The 16,458-nt window shown below is 37.8% G+C and overlaps 1 protein-coding gene and 1 long non-coding RNA gene across 2 annotated transcripts; both read right to left on the bottom strand.

Moving 5' to 3' along the window:
- Window positions 1-732: 732 nt before the first annotated feature.
- Window positions 733-2,281, bottom strand: LOC137246716 (tRNA (guanine(26)-N(2))-dimethyltransferase-like). Its single transcript, XM_067777722.1, has 3 exons — window positions 1,540-2,281; window positions 1,050-1,483; window positions 733-985 (listed from the first exon to the last, which is right to left on the bottom strand). The coding sequence occupies exons 1-3, from the start codon at window positions 1,567-1,569 to the stop codon at window positions 961-963; spliced, it is 489 nt and encodes a 162-aa protein (XP_067633823.1). The 5' UTR covers window positions 1,570-2,281; the 3' UTR covers window positions 733-960.
- Window positions 2,282-5,392: 3,111 nt separating this feature from the next.
- LOC137246715 (uncharacterized) lies at window positions 5,393-5,977 on the bottom strand. The gene is made up of 2 exons (XR_010951662.1): window positions 5,851-5,977; window positions 5,393-5,798 (listed from the first exon to the last, which is right to left on the bottom strand). It is a non-coding gene; the product is annotated as an uncharacterized lncRNA (long non-coding RNA).
- Between the last annotated feature and the right edge of the window lie 10,481 nt (window positions 5,978-16,458).

Below are 16,458 nucleotides of genomic sequence, written 5' to 3'. Positions count from 1 at the left end.
GGTATCACAACCAGTGCATTGAAATATCATTGATTGTTTGCTGTGTTCATAATATAAAGATATGGTACGTAATTGGACTGTGGTAAAAGGCCAAAATGCTGTATACCAACCTCATGCTATATTTACACTTCGCTTGACTACTATGCACACGCACAAATACGCGTATATAAACATCGGCAGAAATGCTCAAAAGTGGCTCAATATATTTTCCATAACGATTAGCGTGCTTTTCAATGCAATTTAATTAAATTTATTTATTATTACGGCTGTTTAGGCCTAAAACTTAAACTACTTAGTACAGTTCATTATTATATCATTTATTCAAGGGGTTGTGTAGCGCAATATATAGCTTCTCCAACCCAATTGTCAACCTCACCTTCGAGCGGCGAATCCCGTTTCACTAACAGACGAGGCTCTGGCGACCCCAAGCTCCTCATGGAACTTGAGGGTTGGGAGGGAGGGATGGCCTGAAGGTTTAATGTGGCCATATAAATCGTTCCCGAAATGGTCGGGCCAGCACCTTAATGGTGCTGTGTTACCGGAGCGTATCGGATCTGTATCCGACAAAGGACCATCACATCGATAACACTCCCCAAAGCCTTCGGGGAGTAACTAATCGCTACAACAACAACAACAACATATCATTTATTTCTATTGAATATGCTCTTGGAATGCCATGTGATTCCGATCAGCATATTTACTGGCGTAACAAACGGACGAGTCTGGGAGCCAGTCATTTAAGCAATGCAATAGTATACGCAATCCCATCTCATGGCAGCATTTCATACGCAAAGGCACAGAACTACATTTGGCATAGCAGGCTTCAGGCGTATTGCCAGCCATATCAGTCGCAGTTACAAGTAATAAAACCCCACTCGTCAGGGATTGTATAGCGCCATCCAGGAAGCGATTCGGACAACCATAAGGATCCAGGTCTATAACATCGAAACGCTTCTAATATTAAGTTGAAAGATACATGAGAGTCCTATTACGAATTTTATTATTATTACAGTTAAATCACTAGCTATTGATTCGTATATCAAACCTACATTGCATACCCTTCGCTTGGCACAATTAAATGTTCCACTCCATTGTGTCGCATATTTACGCTAATGGAATCTACTGCCACCTTAGATAGATCATTTGCAACAATTTCACGCACGCCTGCTACTTCTTTTGCATAACGTATGTTACGTAAATCTGTTGCAGCAAGCGCTTCCAATATTCGCAGTCCATCGTCGTATTTTACACCAGCCGTGTATGGTTTATTGTCATTAGCATTTCTTTCGTTTGTATTTTGTGCATTTTTATGCGCCGCCGCTTCCCGCTCTCTTATCAACCGCTTTGAGTATACATTAAGTACTGAAATACTTAAATCACGATTAAATTCTTGTACTGGATTGTAGAATACGGCCCCGCCGGAAATAATTTCTGTAGTGCTTTCTTTGATCACACGTTCGGGTGCTTTGTCGTTCGTAGCGATCTGTTAATTCATAAAATTTAGGGCGATTTTGTTAATAACGCGAAACATATATTTACCTTATTTTCAGCTATTTCCCCAACTTCCATTTTGGCCTTAAACTGCTGTGCATCCACGTTTTTGTTATCAGCTGTTCGGTGGTGGCATACGCTGAGCTGCTGCTTTCGTTGAACAGTGAATCGTGGAAACTGTTTCAACAGACGAATATATTTAAGTATTACAGATGCATGACACTGTTTTTTTATAAATCAACGATGAAAGCCAGCCTGGGGAGGTTGTTGCTGCTGCTATCGTGGCATTGCATTACCTGGTTGCTGTTGTGGTATATACCTTGGTATAACTGGATGTGGCGTCATTGCCCCACCTGGTCCAGTTGATGCGGACCACGAACAACAACCACCACGACACACAGTGTTTGGGTTCACTTTGCTGCTGCAAACACACCTCCCTCACAATAATTAATGGAGACCATGGATGGGTATCTCAACAAGAGATGCTATTTTATTGCACACATAGCCGTTTTTTACACCGAATTTTCTAATCATTTTTTTCAATTTTGGATAATAAATCTTAATGGTATGTATTTTGTAAGTAGGTCCATATAAGCACTGTAACAAGAATTTTTTTCTTGTATGTATGTGGAAATCAAAATTTACTATTCTGCATTAGAATTGCTCACGATTATTTATACTATGCAATTACATATTTCACTTTCTTTCTTTATAAACATGCACACATTGATATGAGTTTTTTTGCTAAAACACACTTTAGTAGACCAAAAAATATTAAAGAGTGCGTATATTAATTTCTGCAAAATGTAGTAAATACAGGTTGAAAAAATTAACCAAAAAATCGATGTCTTGCTGTCTCTGCTGAACTAGAAATGGCGGATTTTCTTGCACGCAAAAATTACGTATTTTGCTATCCCTATGAAAATAATAGGTGCGAGAGAGCACGATACATTGTGGGAAAGCAAAATTTGTCAGCATGCTATTTCATTTGCACAATTTTTCATTCCAAATCGTCACCCCTGTCCATAGTGTACCTAAGTGTCAACTAAGCGATAAACGTCAAAACTACAAACAGCCTCGCTCACCTGATGCAAATCTCAGGTCTAGAGTTGCATTTTTGGTACGTAAGAGTACTTCAAGCTGAGTTGCATTTGATAGTTTAATAAAACTTTGTAGTATTTACAGATGAAATAGTTGCACATTGTAACGATTTTACTGCAAATCCTCTTATTTGCCCTTTTGCTAAGTTCGTATCACTAAACTGTTGAATAAATAACTCCAATATTGGATAATGGAAAAATGACCTTTATTAAAATACTTCACAATAACACTTACACTTTGCAACTAGCTGGCTTAATAACCAAACTGACTGATAGCTTAAATGAAACTGTTCTATTGCCCGACAGATAGCGTGCTTAACTGAAAACTGCCCATAGCGCCTCTACCGCTGATGCTTTTATACTCTGTGATTTTCTCGTGGCATTTTCTAGGCGCTTCCAGAATTTTACTTAGTTATAAATTTCTCAGCTGCAACTACAGAGGTATAATTTTTATAGCTTCTCTCATACCCCATGCGCTTGTATGTGTGAGCGACACTTCCACAATCACAATTGCATACCTTTAGGAGCACCTCAGATAAGATATCTGCATGTGTCTGTGCGTTGCCTCTCCGCTGCGTGTACGTGTATGTGTAGACACAATGATTGAATTATTGATGTAAATTCACGTCATTGCCCAGCATCAGCTTAGAGATGGCAGCACCCCTTAGTGTTGCTAATATTCGTAACAATATATTTCCGCGGAAGTAAGAATACTAGAAGATTTGTAGCCTGCAACAATGCCCAAACATACGGAAAGCAAAGTTTATTTAAATTGGAGTCAAAATATAATGCGCCACACGTGTAACATGGAAACATTTCACTTCTAAGGCTGTTTACACAAATGCATAAGGGCAAAATTATATAAACGCTTTGGTCGCTTCAAAGCAAAGATAACGTACGGCATTTCATTGTTTTTCGTCTGACGTTGTCAATGCGTAGGCTCGCAACCAAAGCATTTATGTAAATTTTTCGATACTTCGCCCGACAGATGAATTAATGAATGCAACACAACCACAGCGTTTGTGTAAATCCGCCATAATTTTTGTAGCCGTTAAAGTCTCCTACAAATAAAATGGTGCTGTAAGTGCAAACAAATCAAACTGCTATGTGACACTACTTTATTTTCTATGTATTTTTCTTGTATTTTCTCTTATATTTTTTGTCGAGGGAGCCAATACGTTTTCAGTACTGGTCTAAGTCTGTGAACTATATTTAAAAAAACTAACGAAATACAAGAAAAATACAACGTAGTTCATTAAAAACAAATAAGCCAGTTTGTATTTCGATAGGGTTTTTTGACATAGGGCCGTTTTTTCTTTATTTTTTCTGACAAATGAAAATTTTGTTTTTAGTTTGAAAATTGTGTGCATAAAAACACAACTATATTCAAAGTGTAAATTGTGTGTGCAAATGTGTTTTCAATAAGTGTACATTTTTCAGTTTTTCATAGTTAAGGAATTGACCTCCAGATTCTTGTGTTACACAAATATAGTTAACTTGGGTACAGAAATTCAAATTAAAAAGTTTTTCACAATAATTTGAAAAACTCTTAAGTTTTCTCTGCTTTTTACACTTAAAGGAGTAACCCTCCGTAATAAATTAAACTTTTAACTGAACACAATAACTCTGAACTGAACACTTTTCGCCATGATATAAAATTAAAATACTGTGGAACAGGAGCAACACTTTTGTGACTACCTAAACCCTGTTTCAATCTTTTACGTCTCTGCACAGAACCCTAATTGACCGTTTTCAACCGAAACAACAATGGCAACCCAGATTTTCCCGTTATGCTCACTTAAGCGAGTGGCTGTCAGAAAGAAGTCAACCATTGTTTACTATATAGTTTGGCAGCTTAAGTAGAGGTTATGTTGCGAATAGAGTGGAAGGCAGTGGACTAGGCAGTCGAATGTCATATAATGAAGGAATGGTGTTCGGAGATTTTTCAAAGTTAAAAAAAAAAATGATAAAAGCTTTAATATAAATAAAACTATTGTTTTAATAACAACAAAAACGCCATATATATTCTGTATACATAAATTTGTAAGGATTATCTCACTTTAAAATTTGAATTAAATAATCTAAAGTTTTGTTTTGAAACTGAGTCGAGAACTGTGCGTGTGAATGTGCGAATTTTCACCGATCAGCTGTTAGTTGCGCTACTTGGTAAAATTTACAATGAAGTCAACACACTTGTACTTGTACACTATGCCCCTGTCAAAAATTCGTGTGGCTGTGTGCGTTTTTGGTCATACGATTTTTGCAGGGCTATAATACCAAATTGTGAAATTTCAACCCAATGAGAGTTGAGTTGAATACCGTAATAGGGGCATTAATTTTATATTGCAAAAAAGCTTCGAAAAAAAATGTCATGGCCGCCCAGAAGATAGAACCATAGTGTACAAGTACAAGTGTGTTGACTTATCTGTCAAGCATTCTGACAGGCACTCGCTGGATTCGGAATGACAGCGAATTCAAAATGGATACCATTACCGAGTGCGCCGAATGATTGAAAAATTGAAAAAGTCGATACGATTGGTAGTCAAAAATGTTGTCGTTGAGACCAAAAATGCGACTCTAGACCTGAGATTTCCATCAGGTGAGCGAGGCTGTTTGTAGTTTTGACGTTTATCGCTTAGTGAACACACTTGGTATAGGTACACTATGGATAGAACGCTTATCATCGTTTGGCGCAACTCTGCTATAAGAAAAAGGAAAAAAAAATTGCGCACAACTGCTAATTGTGAAGCCCATTGTAAATAATGAAGCCATTCTCTTAATCGGAATTACAAAATGAAATAGAATGTTAGCACATGATTACAGAATTTTATTTTTAAGAAATACATACTAAATACTATGAACTGCTGGCAGTGAAAACAAACTTATACTTATTTTAAATCACGAAAAGGCAGAAATGCAAAAAGAGAATAGTAAACATTTCGCAATACATTGAAGAGCCTCGTGAAAGCTTTATGGGTTTATGAACTTTTTACTGTACTTATTCGTATTTCTGGCTTCTTCAACTTCTAAGATGGCTGCAAATATCCGATCACTGATACGCCACGCAAATACATAAAAACTGGGTTGCAGTTGAATGCTGATATGAAACCAAATGTCGCAAAACGTTCCTCGACCCACGGCAACCTATCGTTTCCCAGCGAGCGGCTTTCAATTAGTTCCATTGTTGTGAAATCACCTTTGTGGCATCTGTAAAAGCAACACTCTTGTTAGCAATTCAAAACAAAATTTCCCAAATTACACATCAATTTCTCATAGAGCATCAGCTAGGAAAATTCCTTATTAGAGAAAAGTCACTACGATAATTGGTTACGAAGTTTTCCACACATCCAACGTTTGCTATCGATATATGCATTATTATCGAAGAGAACAGTTGTGTCGAGGTCGTGTTGACGCATGCGTGGTTTAATGCTCTTAACAGAATTATGTCGTGTTTTCGGGAAATCATCTGCTTTGTCAAAATATAGAACTCGACTAGTGCATAATTCATGACCGCGTCACAATGCATTTTCCCATGTTCACAAGTTTTGATGCAGAAGCGAACATCGTCACAATTGCGCCTATATGTAATACTTCTATATTGCTACAAAAGGCTAGGTACATTCCCAAACATCAGAGTGCCGATATATTGCTGTTTAAACGTTTTTGTTTTTGTATTCAATAAACGAATGTTCCAAAATATAAATTTTTCCTTGTAACACTTATGCTGCTACAATCAAAAACATTTTGTAGGCTGTCTTGTTTTGATTTCGAATTCAAAACTTGTTATGGAAACGCATCTACAGGGCAGTCGGCATGATCTAGGGGTGCACTGTGGCTAGTCATGTCGGCTGGGCGGGGTTCTTGCCAACCCTGCCGTCCTGAGCCATAAACAGAAAAATTCCTATCATGCCTATTCAAAATCAACTGTCCAAAGTGCAGAGCCAACTCAAAAGGCTATAATTCAAACTAAAACAACATCCGGCCGAACCGGATGTCACGAACAGACCGTTAAACATTCAAAAGAAAATTCAAAAATAAATAAAAAAAAAAATTCCAAAAAAACTAAACGCAAAAAAAAAAGGAAACAAAATTAACCGAACCGGAAATGACCTGTCACCAAACGCAGGAAATCGAAATAAATAATGAAAATCTGAAAATTAGAAGGGGAGAAAAACAAAAAAGGCCGAATATACATAGGGGCGCCGCGAGTGTTGCTGCGACGCCCGGTGCTTTACCCACCCTCAAACCCATGGCCACCGATGCACCTGATTTTCAGCGGCCCCTTACGTGATTACCTATGTGCCTTCTAAATAAATCTAGACATCAGGATTCCCATTATTACAAACTTTTTATTTACAGTTCATTAAAAAAACCAAATGATACAATTTTTGTTTGTTTTGTTTATTTAATATAACCCTGCAGCTCATGGAAGCAATTCTTGTGTTTCTACATACAAATTTTTGTAAGAGGGAAAAGTTAAAGAAAAATTGTAAGCTTTTAATAAAAAACGGCTTTCTCTTTTCGCAGTTTTAGCGATAAATATACTATGCTTTCAAACAATTGCAATTGTTATCAAACTTTTACGTTATTCTTGAGAATGTTCAATACATTTTACCTGCATCTGGACAAAAAAAAAAATTATTTGTATGTTTTCAACGCGTTTACTTATTTCACATTTAATCCATTTTATACGCGTTGTGTACCTATATCACCTAAGAAAGTTATATAATAAAAACAATATTAAAAGCTTGTATGCAGTTCAGAATGGGCCTCATACCATCGGAAAGATACAGACTGAACTTTTATAAATTAATTATTTAAAATATACAGTATATTTACTTGCAAAGTTGAGAATTAAAGGAAGCTCTTATATATCTATGTAAGTATAAATGTACTAATTCTCGATAAGGGCAATTGAAAATGGTTGGACCCTCTTAATTAATATGTGTATATAGCATGCGGATTAGCATGTATAGTCTCTTAAAGCTAAATATACATATATAATCAATACATTTATCATGATTATGCATTTTATATTAAGTCCTTAATTTTATTCATTTGATTTTAAATTTAATAATCCGAAATTTCCAAATTGGTTTTGACGTAAATATTAACGTCTCGATAATCATGAACAAAGGGTGCAAAAAGTTCAATGCTTATTGGCCGTCAATGGCAATAGATTACGCCTTTCAAAAGTGCGCTTACAATTTAAGTATATTTAAACGATACGCGAATACGTATCTAGTATATAAAGAATAAATTATATGATAAAAAAAATTAAATGAAGTTCATATAATTTTATATATTTTCCTTTCTACGATTTTGCATATGCATACATTTATGCATATTTTAAATGGTGTTATCTCAAAAATTTATCATAAGTTCATTAAATTGAATAAAAAAAATGTTTGAACTGTTTACAGCAATGAGCACGAAAATAGCATGGAAAATTAATAACAAATGTTTTTATGTTATTAGCCGTGTTTTTTAACACGCGCGTATACGTTTCGTTTGCGCGTGTTAAAAAACGCCTATCTTCGCTTAGATAATGCTTAGGAGACCCATCTAGCGGCTGTGGTAAAACAACTAGCTACAGCAACAGGGTGTACCGAAAAGCGGAGACGCAACGCTCTGATGGCCATAGGGTATAACATATAGCTGAATCAGTTGCGATGAATTGTGGACACACATATAATACATAGAATTAGTGTACAGGGTGAAACAAAGACACATATTTCAGTTACATCTGAGTATAATGCGTATTGAAATTTAGTAGGACAAAATTTATGCGCAGCAATTTCAGAGGTGTATTTATAGTTTGACTCTTAGCAGTCAATATAAAGTTTAAGCGTAAACGGATATACGCGTGTTAAAAAACACGGCTATTATCTCCCTTCACTTATTTTCGTTGAAAGTTCGAAACTGTTCAAAAAAAAAAGCTTCTTTAAAAGTTCAGAAAAAAAAACTTTGCAAACCACTGCCGAAAAATCGAATGTTGAAAAATAACGTTTACGAAAATCTCGCGGTTTTACTTACAAAAGTCATGAAGTTTTGAGTTTTGCTAAATTAGCTTATCGATGTATTAAAAAATTCGCACTGATCTTTTACAGCCAAGCTTTAAGAACATTAAAAGTGTTAACAAATCACTAGAGTTCGAAACTTTCCCAAAAACCGTTGTTGGAAAGAAAGAAAAGCTCTTGTTCGAAAGATGTTTATGGCAATCTCGCAGTTTTGTTTGGAAATGTCATGAAGTTTTTGAGTTTTGCAAAATTAGCTTATCGATGTTATTCGAAACAAGCATTGATTGTTTACAATAAAACTTCAAGACATTTTAGAAAAAGTTCGAGAAAAAAATATTCGAAAATCAACGGGAAAATTTCGATACTTTCTCAAAACAATCTTCAGAATAAAAAAATCTGACTTTTGAAACAGTTTAACCAGTTTATGAAAATCTCTAAGTTTTACTTAGGAGTTTTAATTAATTTCATCTAAATTGTAACTACAAGAGGCCTTACAAATTATGTGAAGGGAAAAAATGTGGTTTCCGTGCCACGGAACGAACTCACCGCTTCGGTTGTAGTTGTTGTTGTTGCTATTGGTGTTGCAAGGCCGGACTAGTTGTTGCAGCTGCTGTTGTGATTGCTGGTGATGTTGCAGCAGGTCTATGTTCGGCGACCCTGCTGTTGTTGTTGTAGCTGGTGATGTTGCAGCAGGCCTATGTTCGACGGCCTTGCTGTTGTTGTTACTAAGGCTGGTGGTAGTGGTAAGCCTGGTGGTGTTGCAGCAGGCCTATGTTCGGCGGCTCTGCTGTTGTTGTTACTAAGGCTGGTGGTGGTGTTGCGCTCGTGATTGCGCGGACGAGGTGGTGGATTTGGCGCTATTGGTAGTGGTAGCGCTCGTGGTTGTTGGCGCTACTGATGAGGGTAGCATGCGGTATTGCGCTGATGATGGTGGTAGCGGTAGCGCGGGGTTTTGGCGCGCCATGTTAGCACTGTTGGTTGTGGCACGCGGTTTTGGCGTGCGATATTGTTGTCGTGACCGCCTGTTTTTTGTGGTTGCGCGCGATTAATGGTGTTAGCGGGCGGTGTTGGCGCTATTGGTGGTAGTGGCGCGCGGTCTTGGCGCCCGGTGTTGCACTGTCGAAGATGGTGGCAACGCGTGGTGTTGTAGCACTTTGTGGCGCTGATGATGGTATTAGCGCGCGGAGTTGGGGCTGTGGATGGTGGTAGTGCGCGGTGGTTATTGTGGCCACCTGATTTTGGTGTTAGCGGAATCGTGATGCGATCGCCTGCGTCTTGTGGCCAATCGTAGGGGCGTTGGTGGGGGTGTGGGGTACAATATTGGCGGTGTTGCCTGCTGTAATAGTCTTAGGCCAATTTATATATGTATGTGCATATGATGAATAGGCGATTTTCGAAGTTATACGGTGGATAAACTCGCTCGCATGTATGTATGTGTTCATGTCTTATACAGTATTACATGGTTACTTTATGCTTAAGAATTTGTCAATATTGCTGCACATGCTGAGCATAAATCAAAGGATTTGAGGAGTTCAACAAATTTTCCAAGTGAAACAAAACACTTCGCAATCGCCTGCTTCTTCTTGCGCCCCTTTTTTACACAGCACCATGCAAAACTGTTGATTTTTCTTCTTCTAATTAACTTCCAACCAACACAATTCTATTTATTGGTGTTTTAAACTTTTACTTAGCACTTTGCAATTATTTTAAGTTGTGTATCATGTAATTGCGCAAGGTTTACCAAGCAATTCTTGTGCTGCACCATTTCACCACAAATGCCAATTCCTCCCCCACTTGCGCACATCTTCCACACTTCAATTTTCTCCCTTCTTATTTATAGCTCGCAAGTTGGTCCGACCGCCGCGCGGTATCAATTGGTTCTCTCTAATCCCGGCCTGCGCTCGATGTGTACATGAGGGAAAGTTGCATGTAAATAATTAGTTTTTAATAGGACCACCAGGGCTTATTCGCGCACTCCATAAAACGAGGCAACCACCACCGATGAGCTTAATCGCACTTTTCTTCCTTTATTTTCGGGGGGGGGGGGGGGGGGGGGCAATAATTCTTTTGCGGCCGGCCACACTCAACGCACTTTTCTTTTACTTTTCACCAGTTTTTATACACCTGTCACTTAGCTTGTGATTTTAACCACCTTCATCAATAACTTTCGCAATAGATTTTTTAAATGTGATTCGTTCTATACGTCAGTTACTAAACGCTCACTTTCGATAATCAAAATCACTCGCGACTACCACCGGTCACCACGCTTGCCATTTACTTTTTGATCTTCTGCCCAAAATGGCCACACACGCCATGGCATTCTAAAAAAAATTCATTCCATTATTGCGACTGCGCCGTTAAATCGCATGATTTAACCGTGGTTGCCATGGTGGAACCATACAAGGTGGTAGTCGCGGTGACATTCCTGCAGCCATCATTAAAAGTTCCATATACTTTGTTTTCGTGAACCGATGGACTAATGTCAAAATCGTACTGCGATGAAAGTTGATGTATGAAATCGTATAAAAACTACAAGTCAGCTGTCACCTTGTATAGTTACGCCATGGTGGTTGCCGTTATTGGAAATTTCCCCACTCTATTGGATTCTTTGGCGATGCCACTTGCGCGAAATTAAAGAAAATTTCTTTGGACCACCCCAGGCAGACATGAGTGAGAGTGAATCCTAACCTTTTCCTTATCACTAGGACCGTTCCATTGACTTATCGAGCTCTGGCTCACGATCAAATCCCATTGTAACGATCTGGATCAACTTAATGAGAGCTGGTAGCACTAATATCAAACATCTGTTTTGTTGAAAATAAGAAGAAGAAACGTACACAAAATTGAAGATATTGATAGAATTATTAACATTTAAATAGTTTCGCACGTAAACTATTTATTTTCCTTAAAGTTTCTTCAAATTTTTTACTCTTTCCTTGTTTTTGCTTTTAAATATGGCAAAATCTTTTATGTATACACATATGTACACATATTTATTTCAGTGCTGCCATGGCTCAACTATATGGCTGGCTCATCGCACCAGCTTATTTTATTTTCCATTTCACTGGAGTAGGGGTTGTCAGAAGGAGATGGCAAACTCAAAATGAAACCAACACATTGACAACATTTTCTTACTACACACAAAAGCTGATATGTTTTATGTTTTCATTCCATTACATTCGTCTAACACCAACACGCTGATTTTGACAATCTGAACAAAGGTATGTTGTTGCTGTAGAGATGTGTCAAACAAATAATTGAGCGATGAATGCTACCAACTCAAAAGTGGTTAACTGTCTAAAAATCTACTACAGAAAAACGAAACGAACAGAACTGCTATACGGATCAGAGGCCCCTATTATGAGACAAATTCGATCTTCGACTGTGGTCGAAAGAACTGATCGACGAATTTTCATTCGGTATTATGACACTCATTCGTTGAAGACTAGTGTAATTTTTCGATAAATTCAACCGTTCAGAAAAGCACATTTCCATCATCTGTCAAATAAAAGCAAAATTATTTATTATGAAGAAAAAGGCTTAAGTACTGCAATTAGCCAGAAATATAAAACGCTTAAATGAATTTCAACGCGTAATTGTAGCTTTCTAACCATTGTAACTTTCTAAGCATGTTTTGACATGTGTTAAAAACTAAACTTTATAATGACCATAAAAGCGTTCATGGACTTCTTATCCAGTAAAGATGAATTGCTGCAACAATGCACAAGAGCCAAGTCTATTCCAACCATTTGGATATTGGCATCAATTCTAAGATTTTGCGATAGGGATTGTCTCAACTGAGCATCGGGTACGAGAATGCACTCTTAATTTTTTCCACCTGATCCTTTCTGCATGTTCCTATTGTTATAAACGGATTTTGTCCAATTTTCGAAACCTTTCTTCCAAGCAGTTGTTTTGTATTTACGACCTTGGCCCTATATGTAGGGTTCTTAAATTATTTGATTCAATTATTTTTATTTAACTTTGTAATTATGTTACTTTGAACTTGTAATTTTAATATGATTAACAATATTTTAATTTTCAATATTGATTTTTCTATTTTCGAAAATTTTCATTCTTATTCAATATTCCATCATGAAAATATAACATTTTCATTTAAATAATTTTTGTGTGGGTATAAATTTTAATAAAAATAAAGCCTCCTACACTATATACGATTAATACAAATAGTTTGAAATTACTATTAGGTAGCAAAAAGTAGAAGATAAACACAAAAACTTACGTTTCAAACAATTTCCTTCTAATTCGATACAGCGTCAACAACAAATTTTTATTCGCTTCAAAATTAGATACACAACGAAAATTTCGACAGAGATTAGATGTTATAATACCAATTTCAAATTCGATTTTCGATGTTTGATAGCCAGCGAAGATCGAAGATCGAAAAGTGCTCATAATAGGGGCCAGAAATTGAACCAGTTAAATTTCAGGATCACAACGTTGTTGTTGCATTTGCATGTAAAATTTGTATCCGTATCTGGTTGGAACGTAACTGTTGTGTATCATGAACCAATAAATAAATAAACGAAATTAGAAATTCTTAATTTGAGCTGTCAAATTTCAAAAACATATGTTTATCTTGAACGCATGGCGGAACAATACAAGGTGGCAGCTTGGTGACATACCTACAAACATAAATAAAAGTCCCATGTACTTTGTTTATGTAAATTCGATGGAAAAATGTTAAAATCGTAATGCACCGGAAGTTGATGTATCAAATCAAATAAAAAAAGTTTATGATCAGCTGTCCCGTGCTGCCACCTTGTATAGTTACGCCATGCTTGAACGTTTTAATTCGGCTGTGGCATGGTTCAAGTTAGCAGTTTTTGTATGTGTAAGTAAAATGTTGCCAATGTGTTGGTTTCATTTTGAGTTTGCCATCTCCTTTTGACAATCCCTTCGACCATGCAATGACATAAATAAAATCAGCTGATGAGATGAGCCAACCTGTACATAATTGAACCATGGGCTGTGGGGAAAAAAGCAAAAACAAATGTCATTTGAAATTATGCAAAAGAAGAAGCATAATCGTGCTGACAGAAATGCAATTTACTAAATCATACTACCGAAATACTGTAACGTGTAGACATAGTATTATGCTCATTTTTTCAGTGCAAATTTAAGCTCTAGTTAAAGTTGATTAGAGTTTAACCTTGCTTGAGAATGTTGTATTTACGGAAGTTTCTAATTAATGAAGAAAATGTACCTGATTTTATGTACTTATCTCGAAAAAATCTGATTTTTTCGGTAGCCACTATCGACTTAGCCGGTGGTAGCACCTAGCGGTTTGTTTTATAGCCTACTTATGTCAACCAGAAAAATCGGTAATCTCAACCGAAAAAAAAATCATGTTAGCGTTGTTCTTCCATTCATCGGTCTATTCGTCAGCCTATTTGTCCGAGGGGTTATATTCACACGTTTTTTGCAATAACTTTCATTTAAAGAAAGGTATTGTAATGAAATTCAACATTCTTCTGAATGCGACTAATAAAATAAATAATTGAAAGGCGTGATAACCTCCGAGGAGATTTTAGGCCGAGCTTCTCTTCCAATTTGCGTCGTGCTCCTTTTAATTTTTCCTACAAATTGGAGGGACGGGACCTACATGTTTTATGCCGACCCTGAACGGCACCTGCAGAGCAGATGCATTTTCACTGAGAAGCATTTCATGGCAGAAATACACTCGGAGTATTTGCCAAATCATTGCCTAGGGGCGACACCGCTTTAAAAACCTTTTTCTAAATTTTAGATGTTGCTTTGACAAGGAGTTGAACCCACGATCTTCGATGGGTAGGCGGAGCACTCTACCACCACACAACGGCGGCTGCCACTAATACTCAAAAAAAAAAAAAAATTGTTTCAAATGAAATTCTCTATGATAATTCAATACTTTACGGAATATTTCCGTCATTTATAAGGCTACACTGCTAAAATTTTATATGATCAACTTCTTAAGTTTGACTTAAAAACTGTATTTAACTATCTTGAAGAAAAGCGCGTGGCGACGCTTACTAAGGCAGCTCGAATTTTTTGAAAATCTTTGCATTGAATTCAAAAACTTTTGAAGATGTTGTGATATTATTTATAACCATCTTTCGTTTTCAAAGTAGAATTGCACACAAAAATCACAATATCGGTTGATTACCACGCCCATTTCCACATAAAATTTAAGAATACACATATAGAACACACATACAAATTCGAGATCTGTAGTCCCTACCGTTTTTTCCAATGTATTTGGTGGTGAAAAAATGTATTGTGGAGAATATTAGCATCACTATGCTTTTAGTAAATTATCACAAAAACAACCAGCAGCCAAACTTACATAGAAGGCGAAGAAGAATATATCACATACACATATGTAGTCATCACCTGAGAGCAGAAGGTGATACTCACACATATATGTACACGCATATGACTAGTAGAAAAGCATAAACTACAAATATACATGTATATATGTAGCTGGTAACCAAGCATGAGATACAACTGTTCTCGAGCACATTTTCGCGAAATTATTAGACCTTGGAAGAAATGGGTGAACGAGAAAATCGAAAGTATAAAGCAGCGCAAGCTGAGGAATCATTTTGATTTAAACACGGTATTAGTTGGGAAGTGAAGTACATATAATTGTGAAGTACTCCCAAAGTAATCTAAATAAAGCCCAGTTTACAATACTGAATATTGGAGTTATTTATTCGACAGTGTAGCGATATCCAACCCTCACTAGGGTAGGCACCTTGTCGTTGGTGTGAGGGCTTAGCCGAACTCAATAGCGCCCGACTATGAGGCGGAGCTGTTTAGGACTGACATCGACGCCGTTTCGCCTCATAGGAGGACGGCGGGATGTCGGTGACTAAGAACTGCCAACCCCTAATCCAGGGTGTTATGCGGACCGTGCCTATTGGACGATTTGCAGCCAGGGGATAAATTCGGCTGTTTTCGAACGGAGCCTTCCCGATACCGGGCCACCTCGCGAAGTATTTATGGCCTTACCACAGTAAGGGGCGCTGCTGTGGCGGACGGTTCTTTCCCCGTATATAATACTGGACCGCTGAGCCCGCCTTGTCGGTCAGGTGGTCGTACTACCAAAATGAACGACTCATTACCTGATTGTAATAAGAACGATGTAAAGAGGAGGACTGAGTCGCAATCCAAGGACGACAAATACGAATTAAGCAATGCGTCGGACTCGGGGAGCGAGAGTAGTGCTGATTCAATGAACTCCGTGTTGGAGAAGCACACAAATCAAAGCGTAGTAGAAGAGTGGATAAGGGTACGGAGCAGAGGAAGTAAAAGAGCTCTCTCGCAGTAACGTGCAGCACTAAGAATTGTACAACGCTTGGCAGCAGTGGTCGACCCAACAGAAGTGGAGATCGAGCGCCTGGAAAGGGCCCATGAAGCCGTAGAAGTAGGTCGAATCCAGTTCAAAAGGTTTGCTGCGAGAAAAACTCGGTTCTGCGACCGGTACGAGGAGGAAGAAACGTCGAATGACAGAATGAAGAGGCAACGTTCGGCGGAAGGCGACAAGCCTGCTTTAAATAGGCAGAAAGAACCTAGTCCTAGAGCCGCGAGGCAGGGCAGTCGCATAGACAAGACAAGTAGGCCCAAAGCTTTAAGACAGATGGGCTCCAATAGCGAGGTAGCAACTTCCTCGAAAGCTGCGAGTCAGAGGGAAGTTACAACTACGGAAGTAGGAGATAAGCCAAAGGGAGATAACGCTAAGACTCCGACTTTCTAGGAGGCGCTGAAGGGAGTTAACGCTAAGACTCCGGCTTTCTCGGAGGTGCAAAAGGGAGATAACAGTAAGACTCCTGCTTTTCCCGAGA

This window comes from Eurosta solidaginis, chromosome 3 (genome assembly GCF_040869045.1).
Source record: "Eurosta solidaginis isolate ZX-2024a chromosome 3, ASM4086904v1, whole genome shotgun sequence".
In the NCBI taxonomy this organism is placed as follows: Eukaryota; Metazoa; Arthropoda; class Insecta; order Diptera; family Tephritidae; genus Eurosta; species Eurosta solidaginis.
Note: the sequence above shows the minus strand (reverse complement) of the source record. Positions and strands in the feature narration are given on the sequence as shown.

Coding starts and splice junctions, on each gene's coding strand:
- LOC137246716 (XM_067777722.1), bottom strand. CDS start 1,569: ATGGAAGTTGGGGAAATAGCTGAAAATAAG. Junction 1,484..1,539: donor GGGAAATAGCTGAAAATAAG/GTAAATATATGT, acceptor ATGAATTAACAG/ATCGCTACGAACGACAAAGC. Junction 986..1,049: donor CCAAGCGAAGGGTATGCAAT/GTAGGTTTGATA, acceptor AATTCGTAATAG/GACTCTCATGTATCTTTCAA.